The sequence below is a fragment of the Schistocerca gregaria genome, chromosome X, assembly GCF_023897955.1.
Source record: "Schistocerca gregaria isolate iqSchGreg1 chromosome X, iqSchGreg1.2, whole genome shotgun sequence".
NCBI lineage: Eukaryota > Metazoa > Arthropoda > Insecta > Orthoptera > Acrididae > Schistocerca > Schistocerca gregaria.
The window spans coordinates 683,746,481-683,771,956 of record NC_064931.1 but is presented as its reverse complement, the minus strand read 5'-3'; the positions used below and the strand labels follow the sequence as shown (position 1 = coordinate 683,771,956).

Here is a 25,476-nt window from a genome sequence, read left to right as displayed (position 1 = left end):
TGAAACATAAACGTTACATTTTCCGTCGCATTTTAGAATATTATGGCATAATATTGTAACTTCATAGTTGTGGAAAATAACACAATCTCTAACGCTTTTAGATAGCCTTGCCACCATAGTTCTTACTTTAAACCAGTGTTACTGCACATAGACTTCAATAGGACTGTATTATTTGTAATAATAGCAATAATTGTCAATCAGCAGCATCACTTGTATTTTTTATAGTGACTAACAAAATGCATTTCGTTTATCCCTCCTAAAACGGTCCTTGAGAACAATTTAAATGTGAAAATATTCAATCTGAGCGTGTTTAATGAGTTACTTCAAGCGCAGGCCTGATTAGTAACATTCATACTGTCTATTTTCTTTCGTGCTTGTCTGATTAGCGTAATGTTTTAGCTAACACATATTCTTCTACAGTTATAAGCCTGGTCAGGTTGTTTTTTTGACACTGAATTCTTAGGCCCAACTTCTAAAGTGTCACCTGTTATTAGACATGGAACACTAGCACTAAAGTATATACTTCAGAATTTTGGGCGCTAATTTGGTGAATATGTGTGTAAGTGAAATTTAACTTGGCTTTCTCTTACATTGCAGACGTATTTTTGCAGCATTGTGACTTCACATTAATTGATTTGAATATTTTACCGCTTATTCATGTTTTTACCACAACTAGGCTCTCGATAATTGATGTAAACATCGCTCTTTTTTGCGCATTGTACATATTTTGCGGACCTTTTAGAACACTTTAAAATCTTAGATACTGAAAATAATTAATATATAATTTTTTAACAGTGAAGCTACCTGCCAGTGACAGTGAGAACTACTCATCGGTCAAAGAACCAATTATCCACTTTTCTACAGTGCATCCACCTACTGGTGGCACTAATAACATCAAAGAAATTTTGGTGCAAAGATCAAAATTAACTCGTTTTCTATAGTGCAATCATTTGCTGGTGACAGAAGCAGATAGAGTTGAAGAAACTAATTTATTTTACAAAATAATCTCACAGGCCTTCAAGGTAACCTCCGTTGGTGCTTATGACAGCTCCCCAATGTTTTGGAGGAGTAGGAGGACATGGTGTTTAACGTCCCATCGACATCGAGGTCATTAGAGACGGAGCACAAGCTCACATTAGGGAAGGATGGGGAAGGAAGTCGGCCGTACCCTTTCTAAGGAACCATCCCGGCATTTGCCTGGAGTGATCTAGGGAATTCACGGGAAACCTAAATCAGGATGGCCGGACGCGAGATTGAAACGTCGTCCTCCCGAATGCGAGTCCAGTGTGCTAACCACTGCGCCACCTCTCTCGGTCCCAATGTTTTGGCAACGTGTGTATTCCGGATAGGTCACCTTCATTGTTGAGCTGCCTGATTACACATGTCACCTCATAGGAAGCTACATCAATTGTATCAAAACGTTTTACACGGATTTGTTCCTTCAAATTAGCAGTTACAATATTTTACTATGTTATATGCGGGATTTTGCATTATTGTGCAAAATGAGAGCAGCAGTTGCAAACATGTCAGGCCTTCTTTGACGAATTTTTGGATGCAAAGCATTTTGGAGAAACAAATTCTTGTACATGCCTACTACAGAATTCCCCTGGGGCACTATATTTGTAGCTATGATTCAGTTCATGTCATATGCAAAGATCATCATCATTGTTGACGCCGGAATTTTTTCGGGAGTGGGCAGTCAGAACTTTTCCATTGTGACTACTGACACGTCAGTTATGATTCAAAGTCTTGTATCCAGGTGTCATCAAATGCAACATTCTTTTTCAGAAATTATTCTGCTTCTGTTGGATAACATCGAAACCATTCTTCTATGATTGTTTTGCGAGCTGCTTTCTGCTCTGCACTCAGATCATGAAGAATCCATCTGGCAACAACGTTTCTCATGTTTAACTTTTGGGTCATGATTCTGTAAACTGAAGTGACAGACGTTGTGGTCTCATATGCGATTTCCTCACCTGTTTTTCGTCCATTCCCTCTCAAAATGTCGTTAACAATGAGGTGAAACGTGTAGTCTATTGCAGTTGATGGCCATCTACTACTTGGGTTGTCCTCAGTGCTTACTCAACTTTAGAGAGCCTCTACTCAACCTTAATGGAAACGAGCAGATCATCGTGATAGTGTACCACGATCGACTAGACTATTTACACACACCTCTCTCAAAGCATTGTACATTACTGCTGGGTTCTTTCCACGTAGGGGTTCTATTTTGATGTAGGAGTGCCGGTCACTACGTATAATCCGACCTGACTCGGTTTCAGCTTCCATTTTAAGACTGAATAACTCATGAGTGGACGGCACATTTAGCCGAAGAACCACAGGAGATTCTGAGCAGATGGCAAGAATACATGGGATTTCTGTGTATCGTGGATTAAATATCAGGGGGCATCAAGGATGAGGAGGAGGAATATGTACCAGAAGATGGAAAGTGGTGCAGCATTTTGGAAACAGAAGTATAAAAGGCGCTGAAGAAGATGAAGAAACGAAAGTCGTTGCCAACAGAAGCGTTGAAGACTTTGGAAACAGGGGAAGGGAGGAAATCTGTCTCTGTAGTTAGATATACAACAAAGGGGAATGGCTTGATGACTTTTTGCAACGGTAATGATACCTGTTGAGAAAAAGAGAAATAGCAAAAAATGTGAAGAACATAGTGCTACCAGCCTTATTTGCCCTGCAGTTAAAGTATTACTGAGAGTGCTGAATAAAAGGCTATATGGCAAGTTTGATGTATGGATTGGGGAGGAACTCTTCGTATCTAGAAGAACAAAAATAACAAGAGATGCTATTGGCGTGTTAAGAATCACAGATGAAAGATGTACTGAGAAAACCCGAGAAAGTTATGTTGTTTTTATTGATTTGGAAAAAGCTTTCGACGGGATTCAATCGAACGACCTGATGAATATTTCTAAGAGGAAAGGAGTGGATTGGAAGGACATACGACTGGCTCAGGATATAGAGTTACAACAGAAAATAAGCATAAGGAGTGTAAATGAAATGTTGGAAGAAAGTAACAGTGGAAGGGGCGTTAGACAAGGTCGTTGTCTCTCCCCTTTGTTGTTCAACTTATACCTGGAAGAGATTATTGCGAAAGGTTTAGATGGGAAAAGAGGAATGGAAAGAGAACAGATTATATAAGATTTGCTGATGACATGGAATTAGTGGCAGAAAGGGAACGAACTGTAAATGAAATGCTAAAAGGTCTGAACGAAGCTTGTGTGGAGTACGGGACGACAATCAATATAGTAAAAATAAATAGTATGGTGATCGGAACAGGAAGCAGGCTCGCAGATATTAAGATAGGATAAGTTATTATTAGCCAAACGAGAGCATTTAAATATCTAGGAAATATGATCTCTGAAGAATTGAGATTTCCTCTGGTGGTGACAACTCGCACTGATATAGCGAAGGAGGCATTCGACAGAAATAGGAGATTATTGTGTGGCCGACTAGTCAAAGGTCAGGGGAAAAGGCATGCCCAGTTTTGTTTTTGTTTTTTTGGGACAGAAACATGGCACTAATACTAGAGAATGAAAAAGAAGCTAGAAGCATTTGAGACGTGAATGTGGATGAGAATGGATAGGATAAGCTGGATGAAAAGAGTGAATAACAAAAGAGTCTTGCAAAGGACTGGTGAGACGAGAAGACTGTTGCAGGTTATAAGAGATGGGAAGAACTGGATGGGATATTTGTTGAGATGCCGTGTGGTAGGAAATTGAGAGGAAGGAGGACGTACAAGGACCTAAAGGGAAACGGAAATTAGACGAAGCTGAAGAGGATGGAAGAAGCCAGAAGAGCATAGAGAGTTACAATGTAAAAATCTGCCTTAGCCAGAACACTAAGGATGATGGGGATGATGGTGGTGATGTGTAGTGCCAACAGTGAAGTGCAGGCAAGGAGGTGCTATGGAGGTGTTTTACGCGATTGAGGTGTAGTCCTCTCAGTGCGCTTAAGAAAATACTAAATTCGGAAGGATATGAACACCTTTCACAGTTTTGTACGCTGCTTACAATAGAGGAATAGTACGGATACGACGAGTCTTTGTGTGAGCATGACGATGCACCCTCTCATAAAGCAACATCTGTGTGCCAATGGTTTATGGTCAATAACATTCCTGAATTGGACAACCCTGCTCAGAGTTTACCCCTGAACTCAATGGAAAACCTTTGCAATGAGTTAGAACGTCGATTTCATCTGATTTCGTCTGTGGAGGAAGAATGGGCTACCATTCCTCAGCCAATATTCATTCGCATAATTGAAAGCGTCCGCTGCAGATTTAAAGTCGTCATAAAGGTGAAGGGTGTACACGTCCCATATTAATGTCCGCTAATAGGTGTTCGGAAACTTTCAATCAGATAGTGTGCTATTTTCTTTGCTACTAATGTATTTATATTAGTCTGAAACACAAAAATGGTTTGTTTATACAGATAATTATCATTTATGACAGAAATCTATCCCTTTTATGATGATAACACCAGGCAAATACACTTCTGGAAATTGAAATAAGAACACCGTGAATTCATTGTCCCAGGAAGGGGAAACTTTATTGACACATTCCTGGGGTCAGATACATCACATGATCACACTGACAGAACCACAGGCACATAGACACAGGCAACAGAGCATGCACAATGTCGGCACTAGTACAGTGTATATCCACCTTTCGCAGCAATGCAGGCTGCTATTCTCCCATGGAGACGATCGTAGAGATGCTGGATGTAGTCCTGTGGAACGGCTTGCCAGGCCATTTCCACTTGGCGCCTCAGTTGGACCAGCGTTCGTGCTGGACGTGCAGACCGCTTGAGACGACGCTTCATCCAGTCCCAAACATGCTCAATGGGGGACAGATCCGGAGATCTTGCTGGTCAGGGTAGTTGACTTACACCTTCTAGAGCACGTTGGGTGGCACGGGATACATGCGGACGTGCATTGTCCTGTTGGAACAGCAAGTTCCCTTGCCGGTCTAGGAATGGTAGAACGATGGGTTCGATGACGGTTTGGATGTACCGTGCACTATTCAGTGTCCCCTCGACGATCACCAGAGGTGTACGGCCAGTGTAGGAGATCGCTCCCCACACCATGATGCCGGGTGTTGGCCCTGTGTGCCTCGGTCGTATGCAGTCCTGATTGTGGCGCTCACCTGCACGGCGCCAAACACGCATACGACCATCATTGGCACCAAGGCAGAAGCGACTCTCATCGCTGAAGACGACACGTCTCCATTCGTCCCTCCATTCACGCCTGTCGCGACACCACTGGAGGCGGGCTGCACGATGTTGCGGCCTAACGGTGTGCAGGACCGTAGCCCAGCTTCATGGAGACGGTTGCGAATGGTCCTCGCCGATACCCCAGGAGCAACAGTGTCCCTAATTTGCTGGGAAGTGGCGGTGCGGTCCCCTACGGCACTGCGTAGGATCCTACGGTCTTGGCGTGCATCCGTGCGTCGCTGCGGTCCGGTCCCAGGTCGACGGGCACGTGCACCTTCCGCCGACCACTGGCGACAACATCGATGTACTGTGGAGACCTCACGCCCCACGAGTTGAGCAATTCGGCGGTACGTCCACCCGGCCTCCCGCATGCCCACTATACGCCCTCGCTCAAAGTCCGTCACCTGCACATACGGTTCACGTCCTCGCTGTCGCGGCATGCTACCAGTGTTAAAGACTGCGATGGAGCTCCGTATGCCACGGCAAACTGGCTGACACTGACGGCGGCGGTGCACAAATGCTGCGCAGCTAGCGCCATTCGACGGCCAACACCGCGGTTCCTGGAGTGTCCGCTGTGCCGTGCGTGTGATCATTGCTTGTACAGCCCTCTCGCAGTGTCCGGAGCAAGTATGGTGGGTCTGACACTCCGGTGTCAATGTGTTCTTTTTTCCATTTCCAGGAGTGTATAAATTTTTGGCCATTGTGGTACAGAACCGTGTTGCCATAGACTCACGCACGTCTCAATGTGGTTCTCTTCGGAATGACGCATTTGCATGTGCAGTAGAATATTAACAGATCGGTTTGCGATACACTTATTAGCAATAAAGACAGACAGACACCTGGCACGCACATTTACAGGATGAAGCCGAAATCCACCAACAAATTTTCGAAGATCGGTCATGGTTGTTTTCTGAGTAATTGTGTATAAGGGACACGTGGTCTGTGCATTACTTGCAGGTTGACTCCGAGGCTTTGCACATAGCTTTAATCAAAAGCAAATCTTCCTGCAGCTAAAACTGTATACAGTGTAGAGGTTGGTTTGAACACCGCTGTGGTTCACTAGGCGTGGCCTGTTGGAAGTGGTGTGGGCTTTTCTTCTTGCGACCTTGGAATTTATGTCGCCAGCGAGTTGCTGGAGGACCTACAGTTCAACGTAGTCTCCACTTGCATTGCAAGCTAAAATTTTTTGCATATAAAAATCGTCGTCAGAGGTAAAATAAGCGATACATTACAGGTAAAGAACCTTGGACCAACCGAAAAATGAATCCAGGGCCTTTGGATGTGGAGCCTTACGGTTACCCTCAGAAACGCGAAGCCACGCTCAGGTTTTCCTATATTATGAAAATTGGTTGTAATAAAGCGGTCTCATCCTCTTGACAACATTTCCCCCTGCCCTTACTGCACCCATGAAGTTTGGATTCGAGTTTCGCTGTTTACAGTTGGTCGACAAACCTCACGCTTACGGAAACATGAGCATTTTAACTGAGAAGTATGAACAGTGTAGCATTTCTTTTTTTGAGACGCGCGTTTGTGTGCAAGGTGTTCCTGGGCCAGAAGTACGGCTACCGGCCGATTCCGACGTACATCATCTCATCGGAACTGCAGATGCTGCGGGACGAGTTGGCCAACACGGGGAACGACGTATCGCTGCTGGACACATGGTACCGCAAGGACAGCAACGCCGTGCCGCCCGTCTCCGTGCTGCAGCCCATCTCTTCCATACTCATCAACTTCAACAACAAGGTCAACAACCTGCTCATTCTCCTCCTGCCAGTGCTGTTACTCAATTCATACAACAAATACGTTACGTTACTTGGCTGCAATACAGGAACTATACGGTTCTCCGTGCACGGAATGTGTTTTTTAGTTGAGGTTTTATTTTTTGTAGCAGAATATCCATTTATTACAAATAAAGATGAAGCATACTGGCAGATTAAAACTGTGTGCCCGACCAGGGCTCGGACGTAGGACTTTTGCCTTTCGTGAGCAAGTCCTTTAGCAACTGAGTTACCCAAGAACGATTCGGAAACCATCCTTACAGCTTTACTTCCTCCCGGGCATCGTCTTTTACTTGCCGAACTTCAGGCTTGAGACCTGGTCCGGCACACAGTTTTAGTCTGCCAAGCTGTTTCATATCAGCACATTCTCCACTGCAGAGTGGAAATTCGTTCTAGAGAAATACAAAGTGCTCACAAAACGTTTTGCATCACTATCATAATTTACGTTTTTTTGTAATCGGAAAATGCAAAAAAATGGCTCTGAGCACTATGGCACCTACCATCAGAGGTCTTCAATCCTCTAGAATTTAGAACTTCTTAAACCTAACTAACCTAAGGACACCACACACATCCATGCCCGAGGCAGGATTCGAACATGCGACCGTAGCAGTCGCGCGGTTCCGGCCTGAAGCGCCTAGAACCGCTCGTCCGCCGAGGCCGGCGGGGAGAAACCAAACATGCAGTTCTTTAGAGCGTGCCGTGCCCTCATTCGTGAACGGGACAGTGTGCATTCAATCTGTACACGATCGTGTCTAAAGTCTTCGATATCGGAAGGATTCTTCAACAGATCTTTGTGACGCAACGAAGTAATTAACATTGTCCCAGTGGGGCTAAGTGAAAATAACTCATCTATTTGGCTAAACAGAAAGTGGGTTGTTGAACGTAGTGAGACTAACAAGGCCCCGTGTAACTGCCGTAAGCGAAATAAACAATGCTTAAACTGAATCTTTTTATCATTACTGAACAGTCGTTGAATATAGCTCCCTATTATTATAGGATATAGAGCACAGAATGGTTGGAGGCACACGATTTTATAGACATCTACCAATGTGCTTGATAAATGAACACCGTCACTATTCCAATTGTCGTAAACTTGAGTAAATTTTACAAGGTGAGAGAGAAGACAGTTGTCAGGTCTCGGATTTTTATCCTGTTGTAAATTCATGCCCTGTTATATTTACTAAAGTGCAGTTGAAACTACAGATTTACTTTCAAGTTCGTAAAGACTCAGTCACGCTTTTCGCGACAATTATCAGCAGAGTCAAGCCCTGCGTTGTGTGATGCGTACCATTTCTAAGAGTCTGATCGCCGGTGACGTGTCCAAGTTCCAATAATAATTCAATAATTTTCGTGATATCTGAAACACACCTTTCCAATGGAGAGCGTGTGTGGCTGATAGCGAATGAGTAAAGACCTTACAGTGCCATGAAAGGTTCAAATGTGTGTTGAGTTCCTGAGGGACCAAACTGCTTAGGTCATCGGTTCCTAGATTTACACATTACTTAAACTAACTTATACTAAGAACAACGCACACACCCATGCCCGAGGGAGGACTGGAACCTCCGGCGGGAGGGTCCGCGCAGTCCGTGACATGACGCCTCAAACCGCGCGGCCACACCACGCGGCGCCATGAATGGTAATGCCTCCAAATTTTTATATGAACACTCTCAAACCTTTTTAAATAAACCAAATGTTATTAATACTCTCCACATCATTCTTCATGCCTACATATTTAGAGGCGCCTGCCGCTAGAGGGCTCCAAATTGTAGTTTGTCATATGGCGGTGGGTAACGTAACTATGTCGATGCATGAGAAACAGCGTACTGTAATCGAGTTTCGAATTCGAAGAGTTCATCCATACACGGAGCACCCTTTCTTTCAGCATGAGAATGCTACACCACACAAGAGCGATTGCAGGCCAGAGGGCGAGGAAACGGGAAAAATTAATGCGGTCCCCTCAGTTTCGTGTTTTTCACTGTACTATAATTAAGTCAGTATGACATTGCGCAAGTAATTCTGTTGAACAGCAAGTCGTAGCCAAAACGTGCAGGATCAGTATTATGTTTTCTCTAAAAGACTGAAATGTGTACATGTGTGTGCGAGGTGTAATGTGTCCGCAGAGGGTGCCAAAGCTACAACAGCACGACCAGGCGCTGTGGTGGGACACTTTGGCCCGCATGCAGAAGCTGCTGCGCAAGGCGGCGCATGCGCTCTACAGTGCAGAGAAGATTGACAAGGATACCATGCACAACTACTTCATGTCCGGTTAGTACTGCTCGACGCCTATCATATAATTGGTATTGTTGTTGGAATTACCATGCAGTGACGTTTCGTAAGTTTGCCTGTAGAGCGAGCTAGGTAATCCAGTGGCATTGTGAGGTCATGTAGTGCGTTACTGTACAGCTCAAGCTGAAAAGTTTGTGGCCAGGCACCGATACCAGTGAAATTTCGTTTTTGGTACAAAATGATATCTAATTTTGAATTAACATTTTTGTCTTTTGTATCTTATGAATCAGTTTAGAAAGTGGTTGCGAGCGGACTGCTGTGGTTAGCTGTTGGTGAGCATGTTACAATTGTAGTGTTTCCGCGAAACTGAAGTTTTGCCGTGGCTAACGTGAAAGTACGGCGTGTCTGTATGAAGATGCTTTTAAACTCTGGAAAACTGCTGCTGAAATGCACTTAATCTTGAAGTAAGCTTTTGGAAACAACGCTTCAGGTCAGATGCATAATCACGGCAAGTATAAGCGTTTCTAAAACTAACGAATATAACTGATGATAACCATGCCGATCGGGTGTCAACTAACATCATACGAGAAAATGTTCAGAAAGTGACAGGCCTGACTCCAAGATCGTAGATAGACCATCCAAGACCTCTGCAATATGTTGGTAATAAGTTGTGGTGCATTTCAACTTATTCTGTGAGAAGCACTGAACACGAGGAGGATTGCTACGAAATTTGTGACACGACTTCTTTTGGACGATCGATACATTCTTTCAAAGTTTGTTACTGGCAATGAAAGGTGGATTTATGGCTATGACTCCTAAATGAAGCAGTAATCGTCACAATGGAAGAGTCCTTCACCTAACCAAAATAAGTGGACAGTTACATGAAGTCCTTGATGATCTGTCAGATGGTCAATAAAAAGTCCTGTCGTGATGTTCTAAGACGTTTAAGGGCGGGCACAGAAGTAGCATAAGATCGGTTGGATACACTAACATAACAGTGCACGATCACATACGGCCCACATTAATCAGAAATTTTTGTCTAAAAACAGTGGTTCCTCATCCACCATAATCACCTGATGTAGCTCCGCGTGCTTTCATCCTCTTCCCTAAGATGTAAATCAAGTTGGAAGGGTGAAGATATAATAAAAGAAAAACTTCCAGGATGCATTTAAAAACTGGCAGAAACGTTGGGACCGTTGTAGTCACTCCAAAGGGGACAATTTTGAAGGTGATATGTACAATAAGATCTAGTGATAACGTATTAATTTGAATTAATATATTTCAGGAACTTTTAGATTCAACCTTGTATACTGGCTCGTGTTGCGTTATGGAATAAGTTGAGCGGGAACTAGATCCGCGGAATAGTTGCTGTGCAGCTGGTTGTTGTTCTTGATTCATTCAAATTAATAAGGGGTAACGCCGCTATGTTATAAAATTCTTTGTTTAGTACAGGTTATTACAAAAGAAATTTTATCAATGAAAATTATCAGCTGTTAATAAACGGGCGACTGAATTCAAACGAGACGGCATTTTTCTTCAAGCAAATTCACGTAACGGACACACTCAAAACTGCACAACTGAAAAAAAAAGGTTCAAATGGCTCTGAGCAATATGCGACTTAACTTCTGAGGACTAACCTAAGGACATCACACACATCCATGCCCGAGGCAGGATTCGAACCTGCGACCGTAGTGGTTGCTCGGTTCCAGACTGCACCGCCTAGAACCGCACGGCCACTCCGGCCGGTCACAACTGAAAAGATCGAGACAGTTCACACTATGGTATTGGACGATTGGTGATTATAGTCAGCTAACTTCTGGAGAAGGAGCAGTGAATTTTAGACGAATAATCAATTATTAGAAGGCTCTGTGGAATATAGGTTCCGCATTTGTCGAATGGAAGCTGGAACCGAATAAAATTTCTCGTCAGTTTCTTAAGCCTGTTTAAAAAGGCATTCAACTGGCATTAGCACGATTTCTTACTGTGGGTTAGACGTGGGTCACTGCTAGGATGTGGACATGTGTTCATGCCCAAAAAAGGTGAATCAATTTCCTTTGCCCGACTGGTTATGGTCAGTGTTTTCTGGATGAAAAGAGGGCGTTTCATACTGAGTATTCTGCAACGGATGAAAGACACATATGTGAATGCTTTGAAGGCTTATGGACCAAATGGATGGCAAATTATGTCTTAAGAAACCTGGATTGTTACAAAAACGTTTTGAAAAATCTTCTGGGCATTGCTCCTGTCCATATACACTTTTTTTTTGTCATCAGTCTACTGACTGGTTTGATGCGGCCCGCCACGAATTCCTTTCCTGTGCTAACCTCTTCATCTCAGAGTAGCACTTGCAACCTACGTCCTCAATTATTTGCTTGACGTATTCCAATCTCTGTCTTCCTCTACAGTTTATGCCCTCTACAGCTCCCTCTAGTACCATGGAAGTCATTCCCTCATGTCTTAGCAGATGTCCTATCATCCTGTCCCTTCTCCTTATCAGTGTTTTCCACGTATTCCTTTCCTCTCATATACACTATCTGATCGTAATTACCCGGACACCTATTTGTGGACATTACTATGGAGAGTGTTAGCCCTTCGCCTTTATGACGATTTGATATCTACTGGGGACACTTTCTTTTGTGGTTGGCAGGAGAGCCAACACCGTGTTACTAGTGGAGGCCGAAAGGCACGCGCTAACGCTGACGCTGGAATGACGAGCCTGTCCTTGGTTCGTGGTGGTGCAGTTTAGACAAGAATTTGTCATTCCTGCGGTTCCTGTAAGAGAGAGAAATATATATTAACACTCTTGTCGATTGGTCCTGTCTGGTTTATCCTGAAAAAGAGAAAGACACACTCTGTTGAGGGATTAGTAAAACTTAATCCCTCAGCATGTCAGGCCAACGCGTGGTTGTCCTGTGATGAGGTTGTTGGCCCAGTCCACGGATGAGCCGGTTGCGGGACCGTCCCGTCCTCTCGTAGATTTCCTGGCGATGGCGCGGAACCTTTCTCGGAGAGGCAGGATCCCGGTGTCCTCGTGGAGTTGGCGCGTCGAAAAGCGCCTCGGAAGATGCATAGCAGTCTTCAGGGTGCGGTTCTGTATCCGTTGCAGAGTCACAATGTGAGCATCTGCGGCTTTCCCCCAGACCACGGCCGCATACTCTAACAGTGGACGAACCAATGTTAGGTAAAGCGTGATGCCGTGTTGCGGTGGCAATGACGACTGCGGGTTTAGCAGCGGATACAGGGCGCGGAGGCGTCCAATTGCTCTCCCTTTGACATCACGGATGTGGTGCTTCCAGGTGAGCCTGCGGTCTAGGGTAACGCCAAGGTATTTCGCTGTCCCACTCCATGGGATAGGTTCTCCCAGGATTTCGAGTTGAATTTCAACCGCCACTTTGTTGCCCATGAGCCCAAGGCGTCGCACCCGCGTTGGAGGCGGTTTCTCAGCACTTGGACGTTCATGCAGCGGGTGAACAGGGCTGTATCATCAGCGTACAGCGCCAGTTCGACTCCTGCCACTTTCGGCGCGTCTGCAGTGTACAGGGAGTACAGCGAGGGGCCGAGAACCGACCCTGCGGCACCCCTGCACGTATCTGCCGGTCTGTGGACGTACCGTCGTCAGCCCTCACGTGGAAGGTTCGTTCGGACAGGTACGACCGCAGCAACGTCATGTGGGACGTCGGTATCCCTTGTTCAAAGAGTTTGAACTCGAGACCGTCGTGCCACACCGAGTCAAACGCTCGGGAGACGTCGAGGAACACTGCGCCAAGGAATTCCCTTGTTTCCAGTGCCCTCATGGCCGGTTCTACCACCCGCAAAAGCTGGTGGGAACGAAAGGCACGCGATTTAGCTCACGCAGGCTGGCGTGAGGTCTGGAACAGGACAAGGAAATTAGAATTTAGAAACAACGGACGTAGCTGGTGGAACACTTAACTTTAATCCATTAATTATGAACGTCGCTCTTGACGGTACATAGTTCACAATATCAATAGTAACTGATAATGGCGCCTTGCTAGGTCGTAGCAAATGACGTAGCTGAAGGCTATGCTAAACTATCTTCTCGGCAAATGAGAACGTAAGAAGTCAGTGAACCATCGCTAGCTAAGTCGGCTGTACAACTGGGGCGAGTGCTAGGAAGTCTCTACACCTGCCGTGTGGCGGCGCTCGGTCTGCAATCACTGATAGTGGCGACACGCGGGTCCGACGTGTACTACCGGACCGCGGCCGATTTAAAGGCTACCATCTAGCAGGTGTGGTGTCTGGCGGTGACACCACACTTTCAGTATTATGTCTGAATGTCTGTGGAGCCGTGGAAGGTAGTGATGTTGGATGCTGGTGTCAGAAGCGATGCCGACGGTCTAACTCATTCCAAAGGTGTTCCAATTGGTTAAGGGCGGGATTCTAGGCGGGCTGGTCCATTTCAGGAATGTTATGGTCCACAAACCATTGCTTCACAAGTACTTATTTTCGATAGTGTGCATTGCCATGCTAATACAAACAATCATAATCTGCGAACTATTTCTCTACTGCACGAAGTACACAGTACTGTAAAATGTATTCGTATTCTTCCGTCTGTAGCATCTTCTTAAGCTCGGTAGGGGGGCCTGACCCTAACCACAGAAAACAACCACATATTGTAACACCACATCCTCCGTACGTCACTGTTGCACTTCACACGAGGCGGACCCGACAGCACAAAATGCAGCAGAGAGTATTATGTTATCAGTAGAGAAACAGCAACAGCAGTGTAGGTCGGTCAAGTGAGCTCAGTGACTTCGCACGTGAACTAGTCATTGGGTGTCACCTGAATAACAGATCCAATCGGGACATTTCAACCTTTTTAAAGCTGCCAAGTTCAATTGTTGGTGATGTGAGTGTGAAGTGGAAACGCGAAGCAACAACCAAAGATAAATCGAGACTGGGCAGAACTCATATACTGACAGACACAGTCGAACACTGTGGAGGGCGGTTGTAAAAACTCGCACGAAATCAGCGAAAGAAATCGTTTGTGGCATCCAAAGAGTTACCAGCAGTCCAGCAAACACAGTGACTGTGCGTAGGGAGCTAAAAAGGATAGCGAGCACTGGTCGAGCAGCTCCTCACAAGCCATACATTTAGATTGTTGTACTACGCTAAGCGACGCATAAGGCTGTGTAAACAGCGACGCCACTAGGCAACGAATCACTAGAAACGAGTTATTAGGAGCTACAACTCACGATATACCCTGTTGTAATCCGATGGAAGAGTATGGCTTTGTCGAATGCCTGGGGAACTTTTCCTGCCTTCATTCATAGTGCCAACAATGAAGTACGGAGGAGGCGGTGTTACGGTATGCTGATGTTTCTTCTGGTTAGGATGTGGTCCACTTATTGCGCTTAAGGAAAGACTAAATGCTGAAGGATAATGAACACATTTTATAGCATTGTGTACAGTAGCTGAACTGTTCGCAGACGATGATTGTTTGTATCAGCGTGACAATGGACCCTGTTATAAAGAAGCATGTGTGAGGCAGTGGTTAGTGGACAATAATATTTCTGAAAAGGGTCTCGACCTGAACCCAACGAATCACATCTGGGATGAGATAGGACGCCCACTTCGCTCAAGACCTCGGTGTCCAACATCACTAGCTTTATTGTTTCGGATCTTGTGGAAGATTGAGCTGCCATTCCTCCACAGACATTCAGCCACCGTATTGAAAATGTCCCCAGCAAAGTTCTAGCCCTCATAAAGGCGAAGGATGGACACACACCAAGTTAGTGTCCGCTAATAGGTGACCAGATACTTTTGGCCAGATATTATAACTACAAGTTTTCGTTGCCCGTGTTTTTAACGTGCGTACTATTCCGTTTCTGGAGGCGACGAGGGAACATGTACCGACATTACATCGTAACCCAGTAATTTGTGTAATAAATGGGTTTATATTCAATGAATATTAACTGCACTTATCACGACAGTTAATTATCAGTCTGAAAGTATACATGAGTTATTATTTTTAAAATTGTGATAGTACTTCATAATTTAGAGACTGGTCCGGGACATTCCTGATGAAATTGTCAGAAAACCCGTAGTCGTGATTTAGGTAATGAAGGAACTCGGAACAGTATGCAAACTAAGAGAAGGTGGAGAGGGTCTTTATGAAGCCTGAAGGACTTTGAAGCGACATCGGAGAACGCGATGAACATCGTAAAAAATAACCCGGTTTTTTAAAATGTAGCCATGTGTTACTTTTTGTTGTAGCAAAATGCGCTTAAGAAGACGATGTAAAACATAGTTACGCCTTCGTAGGCGAGCCATCTATTTTCGTGTAACAAGCCATGTTTTTATGCTCTGTTTTCCAGTGACATCGTATATTGTCAGTAACATTTTCCGTGTGTGCACTGAAAATGGAGCTAACCTCCCCTATTCTTCACAAAAACGGTTCCGTGTCATTCAATAAAAACACAGCTGTTTTCAACATTAATGTTAGTCTAAATATGAAGACACATCTCTTCGAAATCGTCTTCTTAAGCTCACGCGATACACCAAAAAATATCACACGGTTGACATCGAGATTTACCACTATATAATAATAAATACAGCACAAAGGCTAGGCACGTTATACACTCAGAGCTCCATTGCATAACAATCAATGTGCAGAGAGCATTTCCGTGACTTTTACTGGTGAAACGGTAAAAGTGGTGTTATACTTACGCCAGGGGTCGTCAAACTGACGTTTTTGGGCAGCACTTCGGGTCGAATATGTAGCGATCTTATTATTAATCGATTACCTACATAAATTGATATGTCCCAAAACGATATGTACATTTTCTTGGGTGGTCACCGTCATATAAACATTTAAAACATAAATTCTGTTCCCACTATGAGACAATATAAACGTTACCGCACTGCTATCACAAATTACTTAATTAAATTTGTGAAAAACAATGAAGTTAATACAGTGAGTGAAATAAGGAGTCCAAGGATCAGAAATTAAATGTAAGAAAAGAAATATATTTAGAACCAAATGAAACGAATAAAAATAAAGACCACACTCATTTTGAAAATGATTTTAAAAAAGGTACCGTTCCATAAGTATTGAACACACGGCCTTTCGGTTATGAGCCCAGAGATGTGGTCATTATGCTATGGAGCTACTGGATAAACTCACGGTATTTTTAATGATTCAGTGTGACATGATAAATTATTTTCGTCACATTTTAAGAAACGAGGGTCCACCAGGGTGGATAGCTGCATGGTGTGAAACCTGGCACCCAACCGTACATTACTGTGTGGCTTTCAAAATGTCAGTCCCACCTTTGATGTTCCAGTGGCAAATAAATCTTTACTGTCTTCGAGAGTCAAACAGTTATAACGAAAACATTTTGTTTTCTGATGAAAAACCGAAAGTTGATACCTACATTCATATATGCATTACACATAGAACCTACTTGGTTTATTTTTTATTAACTTTGTACCATATATAAACGAAACAAATAAGCCCACCTTATTCTTCATTGTTTCTCATTTTCCTGTCGGAAAATTTCGCAGTCAGTAGGTAAAATTATATTTCAATCTTTTAATACCTTCTACTGTTGTTAAACAGTACTATTGTATCCTATTACTCCACAGCGACCAGTAAAGAAACAAAGACACAAAAGAAACGCAGGAACCACGAAACTACATCTTATACAACTATAATCCACAACAGGAAAGCAACTTTTATTATAGATGGTTCGTTTCAAAGGCACTGTAAGAAAAATAGGTACACCAAGGGAGGAATGAACGAGTGTAATTATAGACTTACAAAAATAAATACGGTATCCATTAACTACTTTCTTTTTTGTAATCATTAGAACCCTATACTAATTGATTGAGTTATTCCGACTAGCTCAGACAACATTACAGAGTTCCCTGTAAATGTTATCAACTTACAACACATAGTTTAAGGTGGCAGATTGAATGAATGTCAATTTTGAACTTTACATGAAAGATTTTATATGTAGTAACAAGTAGATGAGTATGTCACCTGACATACTTCAGCGATAATGAGCAGATTTGCCTATTAAAATGTACAGTAAGTAATGCAAAGGGATGACACCCGATTCGATGGTATTAACACACCGAACCCAAAACCTGCAAGTCAATGAGCAGAAGGTGAAAAAAGCTGCTGGAGGAAACGTTTTAGTTTGGGGGCAGGCGCAAGTTGCGCCGTCACAGTACAACGGAACTCTCAAAAAGGGGTTGGTGACCCATGGCGAAACGAACAGCGAACGCACTGGGCGATAAATCTAGGATAGCAGTTAGCAGGCAACGGGGCGCAAAATGTCCGATTGGCTGGAATAAACTCGGAAGGAGTAGAAAGGGGCGAAATTTCGGCGCAGTTTAAAGGTAGGCCCTTTGCGATTGGCATAGGTAGTTTCCACAAGATGAAAGGAATGTTCCCATCCGTCTGAAGAAGCCGTGACGTGAAACACGAAAGGACACAGGTGGGGGACAGTTTGCTACGAAAGACACAAGACCGAAAACTTTGGGGACTCTCCTCTGAACCAGCATCAAGTGTAGAACAGGGCGCATCACGCTCTGTTCGACGCCAAAAGAGGAATTTTGTGTGAACATTGCGTTCACTTCGGGTGACATTCAGCTAGAATTTAGCTGAAGAATAGCTGAGTTCCAGAAGCTGAGAAACGAAATAGCCACGTAGTCAATTGTTCTTGCGAGAACTGAGAGGGCATTCTAGTATACACACAGCTCAATCCATCCACTCGTATATCGCCATATTTCCAGACTAGGGATGAGTGCATGTTTTCTCGCCTAACGAGAAACATAGGACAGTTTCTGCTGATAAAATCAGTAAAGATTTTGATTAGCATTTCTTATGGGATTTTCAGAGGTCGAGAGCAGCCCTGCATCTGACAGCTCATGGCAGTTAAAGTAAATGCCGCTAGCAGAGGCGAAACTTGTTGGTTCACCAGCTTGCGCCCACTGCTCACCTTGTCACAAAAACTAACCATCCTCCATAGACTTGATTGTCATCCTAAATAGTACCGAACTTAGAACCGAAATCGGGTTATTTGTCGTCATATTGGACAACTTCAGCTTGTAGAGAACCTTCTATTTAAATTTGATATTGTTGTGTTCAGTGTAATTTCGGCTAAACAGGAAGTAATGCGTTATCTTGACAACTGTCTTAACATTTTCATGTCACAACCTATGTAAATTCGTGTACCTCTTTGGCAATAATTCTGAAATTAAACAAATTGTTTGCAGCTAAACAGCAATGTGCTCTGTCCTAGAATAAGGGTCCACTCCTAACCCGTCACTGATTTTAGAGACGCTAATGCACTCACAGGGTGTTTTTGCTGATGTCTGACAAACGTGAAAAGGAGTGGAGTGTCACGATAGTGTATGGTGTGGCCAGCGCTCGCTTCTAGAAATGAACTGAAATTGTTGCTACTCATTGTAGATTTTGACACCACTGTCTATTGGACGATAGGTAGGAAATCACAGCTTGTGAATTGCGACAGCCCTCTGTTAACTGTGGTCATTTGCACTACGGACAGAGGATTGGCCACCCATTTAGCGTTACCCCGGAGCCAGCCGAGGATGTTGGCTGATTGTCTCCCATATTCGCCACAGAAATAACAACTAAAAGGTCAGTCAACAAACACATAATTGACAAACATCAAATCGTCAAAAATGAGTCTTGCGGTTTCTTCATCTTCAGTTGGGACAAAAACTTGAAGCTAACACTTTTAACAAAACCGAAACGATCGATTACTTTTTTCTTTTATGTGTCTGCTTGCACCCCAAGAAGAATCCCCGCAAGCCGCCAGACAGAAGGATGGGCAGGATAAAACGAACCGTTTAGTTTAGAATGGAAAGCTTCAGAACTTTTCGTGGTATGGTTGCAGGTGAGCGAATGTTCGGTGGATATACAGGATAGTCCATTGATAGTGAGCGGGCCAAATATCTCACGAAAGAAGCATCAAACAAAAAAAACTACAAAGAACGAATCTCGTCTAGCTTGAAGGGGGAAACCAGATGGCGCTGTGGTTGGCCCGCTATATGACGCTGCCATAGGTCAAACGGATATCAACTACGTTTTTTTGAATAGGAACCCCCATTTCTTATTACATATTCGTGTAGTACATAAAGATATATCAATGTTTTAGTTGGACCACTTTTTTCGCTCTGTGATAGATGGCGCTGTAATAGTCACAAACATATAAGTACGTGGTATCACGTAACATTCCACCAGAGCGGACGGTATTTGCTTCGTGATACATTACCCATGTTAAATTGGACCGTTTACCACTTGCGGAGAAGGTCGATATCGTGTTGATGTATGGCTATTGTGATCAAAATGCCCGACGGGAGTGTGCTATGTATGCTGCTCGGTATTAAAAAAAAAAAAAAAAAAAAGGTTCAAATGGCTCTGAGCACTATGGGACTCAACATCTTAGGTCATAAGTCCCCTAGAACTTAGAACTACTTAAACCTAACTAACCTAAGGACATCACACACACCCATGGCCGAGGCAGGATTCGAACCTGCGACCGTAGCAGCCCCGCGGTTCCGGACTGCAGCGCCAGAACCGCACGGCCACCGCGGCCGGCTGCTCGGTATCCTGGACGACATTATCCAAGAGTCCGGACCGTTCGCCGTATAGTTACGTTATTTAAGGAAACAGGAAGTGTTGAGCCACATGTGAAACGTCAACCACGACCTAAGACAAATGATGATGCCCAAGTAGGTGTTTTAGTTGCTGTCATGGCTAATCTGCACATCAGTAGCAGACAAATTGCGCGAGAATCGGGAATCTCAAAAACGTCGGTGTTGAGAATGCTACATCAACACCGATTGAACCCGTACTATATTTCTATGCATCAGGAATTGCATGGCGACGACTTTGAACGTCGTGTTCAATTCTGCCACTGGACACAAAAGAAATTACGGGACGATGACAGCGTTCTATTTAGCGAAGAAGCATCGTTCACCAACATGCTCTACCGATGTTACTACAAGATGTTTCAATGCATGACAGAATGGCGATATACTTCCAACATGATGGGTGTCCGGCACATAGCTCGCGTGCGGCTGAAGAGGAATTGAATAGCAAATTTCATGACAGGTGGATTGGTCGTCGAAGCACCATACCATGGTCCGCACGTTCTGTGGGGAAAGTTGAAGGATATTTGATATTGTGAATCACCGGCAACGCCTGACAACATGCGTCATCGCATTGTCAATGCATGTGCGAACATTACGGAAGGCGAACTACTCGCTGTTGAGAGGAATGTCGTTACACGTATTGCCAAATGCATTGATGTTGACGGACATCATTTTGAGCATTTATTGCGTTAATGCGGTATTTACAGGTATTCACGCTGTGACAGCATGCGTTCTCAGAAATGATAAGTTCACAAAGTTACATGTATCACATTGGAACAATTGAAATAAAATGTTCAAACGTACCTACGTTCTGTATTTTAATTTAAAAAACCTACCTGTTACCAACTGTTCGTCTAAAATTGTGAGCCATATGTTTGTGACTATTGCAGCGCCACGTATCACAAAGCGAAAAAAGTGGTCCAACTGAAACATTCATATTTGTTTACGTATTGCACGAATATGTAATAAAAAATGGGGGTTCCTATTTAAAAAAAAAAAAAACGCAGTTGAAATCCGTTTGACCTATGGCAGCACCATCTAGCGGACCAACCCTAGCGCCATCTGGTTTCCCCCTTCAAGCTAGACAAGTTTCGTTCTTTGTAGTTTTTTCGTTTGACGCTTATTTCGTGAGATATTTGGCCCGGTCATGAAAAGGGACCACCCTGTATATGTGTCGGAAACGTAATCGGTAAATTTTACCATTGCAGGGGTCTGTTTCAACACGTATCTTCCCATACCCAGTCGCCAGAGATAAATGCCATGAAATCATCAGTGAAGCACTCCATTACCTTATCTGGACTCAGTAATTAGGAAAGGTAGCCAGAAGAAGATTTTCAAGTAATGTCACTATCGCGCGTTGTGAGTTGCCCTATACGTTTTTGACAGACCTAGCTCCTGTATCCTCTGCCGCTGCTGAGCTCATCATTGCCAACTTCTGTGACTGAATCTGTTGGATCATTTGTGGTATCGATGGCCGATGATACCACGTATAGAATATGATGAGCGGAAATGTGGAACATCTACATGAGTAGTGAGTAAATAAAACTAGGTGGATGAGCAGAACGACGTGTTTCTCGAACGTGAGTAAATGATTCTCCGTAGATCACAAATTTCGACAGCGAGAGTCGAGGGGAGATTATTGGATTATTCGATAAGCCGATAAATCGGCTCTGTACGCAGTTCACATGGCAACATAGTGATGTGCAGCGCGGTACACAGTTACATTCAACCTAGAATACCATACGTATTTAACTTGATGATTTTCTTTTTTGAACCCAGGCGTGAAGTCGCCGCCCACCCCCCCCCCCCCCCCCCCCCTACCTTGTTCAGGGAACCCGTAGCATTTGCTAACTCTTGCTATGCGGCTAACCCGGCGCTGCCCCCAATACTGACTGTTCGGCATCAATTAAAATTAAGTACATTTTAAAATATTACTGTCTATAATATAAAATATAATATTATTTTTGTTTGTGACTGAGCAGGAAATAAAGCTCTCAAAGTTAGTTGACGTTTTTCCATTCGTCTGTTAGTTGCTAGATGCGTTTTATTTTAAAATACGTCTGAGAGCAGGGGGCCGGTTGAATAGTTGATTTGGACTACTTGTTACTACAGTCAGACGACCACTGCTCTATGTCACTCACTCTGTGTCAATGTTGTTGATTAATGAGCATCGTTGCTTGCAACGTGAAACATTACACGAGATATCACTATGTACATCTCATTGCACTCGTTCCGTTGAGCAGCGAATGCAGCTGGATTTTGAACTTGGCTGTAAGCTATCCCGAATGAAAATTTTTAATGACATATCCATTGACTATTTGATTTGTAAAAGCTCGTATCGGAGCATCTGATCTGAATTATGAAATTAAAAATTATTTTATTCCCCCCATACGCTATATTGTTTCTTTGAGAAACTGTCGTTCATGTTGGATTTGGAGAACATTCTACGTCCACACACTACGGATTTGCCACGACTTAGGTAGTGAATGAGATAGTAAACTATTCCACTATTTTTCTTTAAGCTTAACTCTTCCTTTACTTATTTTTAATTTATTTGGTGTCATATTCGTTTAGAAACAAAGTTGTGCTGTAATTAGGAAACAACATTATCCCCAAGACAGGCTTTATTTGAGTAGTAACGTAGAAAGGCAGTATGTGGAATGAGTGTAAATAATACCTAAAAATTCATTTATGTCACTCATATTAAAAATCAGTGTTGTAAATCCTAAGCTCTGTTGCACGGTCCGATGAAAATGACTTTTTTATATTGTGAAATTCATCGAGAAGTTTCCCTATTCTTCAAGAGTCGGTTTTTATTTCTATAGTATTAATGCTTTCTTCGTAAAACACTGTTCGTAATATTATTGATTCACATTACATAAGTTTGTGAAATCAGGTACGATTTAATTTACATAATGAGTCAAGCATGACCTCCACTCTGCAGACGAATATGATGACGACTTTCCTACATAGCTTTCCAGAATTTACACAACTCTGATGGAAAATTCCGAGGTCGGTGTAAATAATGTGTAAATACAGTGGATACCAATTTGGATAACGAGTGTAATGGAGCTAATAATTCATTACTGAATAAAAATTCCAATTATTTCACAATTTCCGTACTATTTTATACCGTCTTGGCCCATAGAAGTTTCCACTTTGTGGAGCGTTATGGAAGAATCATGGATAAAGTGATATTTGGAAAACATTGGTGAAAGGCATTTAACCTTTACAGCCTTTAGGTAAAGACATTTTTCTCTATTTTCAGTATGTTTATAATGCCTTAAACGACCTCAAAACAAATTTTAGGCAAAATAAAGTCAATCAGTACATAACCTTGCATTAGTCTTTCAAAAACCACTTTTATATCATTACACCCAATTTTCTTAGTTGTAACAGAAACATTAATTATAAAAAACATCTAAGCACTAACGATGAAATCTTTCGTTTTCAGTTACTGAAAGAGAAGTTATAAATGGTATCTTGAACGTTAAGAATACTAAAAATCATTGCCTGGCCTATGTGAGATATATAAATAACATAAACTTACAAAATTTGAAGAAAGCTTCATTGTTCTTAGACATTCTAAACAGAAGTTTAGACAATGAGGCCTCGAGACTTTTGGCAAATCTCAGGGACGAACGTCTGCCAGATAAAATTGAGTCTACGAACTTACAACGGTAAGTAGTTTCACAGAAAGTCTTTAGCATGTTGATCATCTGCTGTAGCTTTGTGTTGCTTACTAGTCAATATGTTTACAGATATACTGTCGAATGGATTGGACGTGAAGGGTTAGACACGGAAACACACGAGGAATATCTACAACACTTTATCACACATTTTTATAAAAATATCACCAAACTTGTGGATAGAGCAATGAGAAAAGAAGACTCAAGCGCTCAAGGACAGATCGTCACCGAAATATTACAGCATTTACATGCGTGTAATAATTCAGTGAAGGTAACATTTTAAATTCTACTAGACATGTTTGATCGACTGTTTAAAACTAAATATTTGCGGAAAATATAACTGACATATCATTTTTAAACTTCCTTCATTTTCTATAATTACTAATATTTTTATTTAACACTCTCAGTTTCCCTTAATTAATTTAATTTTTCTTTGTAAGTCATTATTATCATTTCAGATGTTTATTGCTGCGAACGATATTTTCTTGCAGTTTCGAAAAATTTATGTTATGCGATAAAAAATGTAAAATGTACGACCTGTTTTTAAAATTATAGGTCTCTAAATATTCAGTAAAAAGAAATGAAATGAAATATCCCTCCTGCAGGCAGTTCTACCTGTCATATTTTAGCAGAGCAATGCACGGCCACTTGTGGTGGGGAATGTGCCAGCCTTCTTTGAAGAACCGTGGTACCACTACTCCCCTGGCCTGTTCGTTCACCTGACTTGTCACCCTTTGAACATAACTGTCATGTGACCAGTCGGCAATTTGTTCGTTCTGATCTCCATGAAACCACTGCCTTTGCCTTGTGAACGCACCTACAAACTGCGTAGCAGTGTGTTTCCCATCACTATATCCAGGTCCTCTTTGATTCCATGCTACGAAGTCTGGAGGCTGGCGTCTTCGCACCGCGCTGAATTCTCAGCGCCAAAGTGCGTGTGTGGTTCTGCAGTTCTAATCGTTTGTACAAGGGGCGATTAGAAAGTTTCCGTTCGATGGCCGTACGGTCCATGCCTATCAGGCAAAATTGCCGTGAGCATTGAGGTAATCATCCCACCGAAGCAGCTGGTTGACGGTATCCTTTTGGTAAAACGTCGTGCCCTGCTGCGTCAAGAAGTTCGTAACTGCCTGCTGCAGATCCTCGTCTGACAGGAATCGTCAACCCTTCAAGGCTTTTTGAAAGGGACTGAGTGCGTGATAATCTCATGGAGAGAGATCAGGACTTCAGGGCGGATGAACCAATGTCCCCCGCTACTTCAGCGTTACGAAATTTGCGATATGAGGACGTGCGTTATCATGAAGCAATGGCACACCTTGTCGGGGTTTTCCCGGACGTTTCGCCTTAATCTCACTCATTCTTCATTCTCCGATGGAGGTCTACTGGCGTTTGTCCGTCGGCAGCCAAGAAAAGAATAGTAGTACGACGGCCCTGTCGTATTTCACGTTTAAACATTGACCGCACACGTGTCGTAATGACGCGAACACTATGCTAATCCCTTGCCTATACTGGGTGGTCGGAAACTCCCGTTACAAACTTCTAGGACATGTAGAGGGTAGTGAGTACATAACATTTTGAGTGGGAACCCATGTCCGGAAACGTATCGTTTCCATTTTAGGACAGTTTCAATGCAGGTGATTATCTCATCCACACCCACGTGAGGAATGTACTTAGGCGTGACCAGTACAATTGTTGAAATCCACTTGGAAAGAATACTGACTCGTTCCGTTATTACTTACGCATTTTCATTGCAACTTACACCTCATGGTTTACATTAGTCGACAACAACAAGAACCCAGCATTTACGGCACCAGCCGCAACCTACGGATGCAATACAACAGCGGCTCGATGTGGCGACCACCAACTTTGTTACATCTACATCTACATCTACATCCGTACTCCGCAAGCCACCTGACG

At 43.1% G+C, this 25,476-nt stretch overlaps 1 protein-coding gene across 1 annotated transcript in view; it reads left to right on the top strand.

Moving 5' to 3' along the window:
• The window catches only part of LOC126299346 (NACHT and WD repeat domain-containing protein 2), a 287,406-nt gene that overhangs the window by 48,601 nt on the left and 213,329 nt on the right, over positions 1-25,476 (top strand). The window contains exons 5-8 of the mRNA XM_049991201.1: positions 6,762-6,965; positions 9,121-9,265; positions 23,328-23,553; positions 23,635-23,833. Coding sequence (XP_049847158.1) covers positions 6,762-6,965; positions 9,121-9,265; positions 23,328-23,553; positions 23,635-23,833 — 774 coding nt within the window. The remainder of the gene's footprint in view (positions 1-6,761; positions 6,966-9,120; positions 9,266-23,327; positions 23,554-23,634; positions 23,834-25,476) is intronic.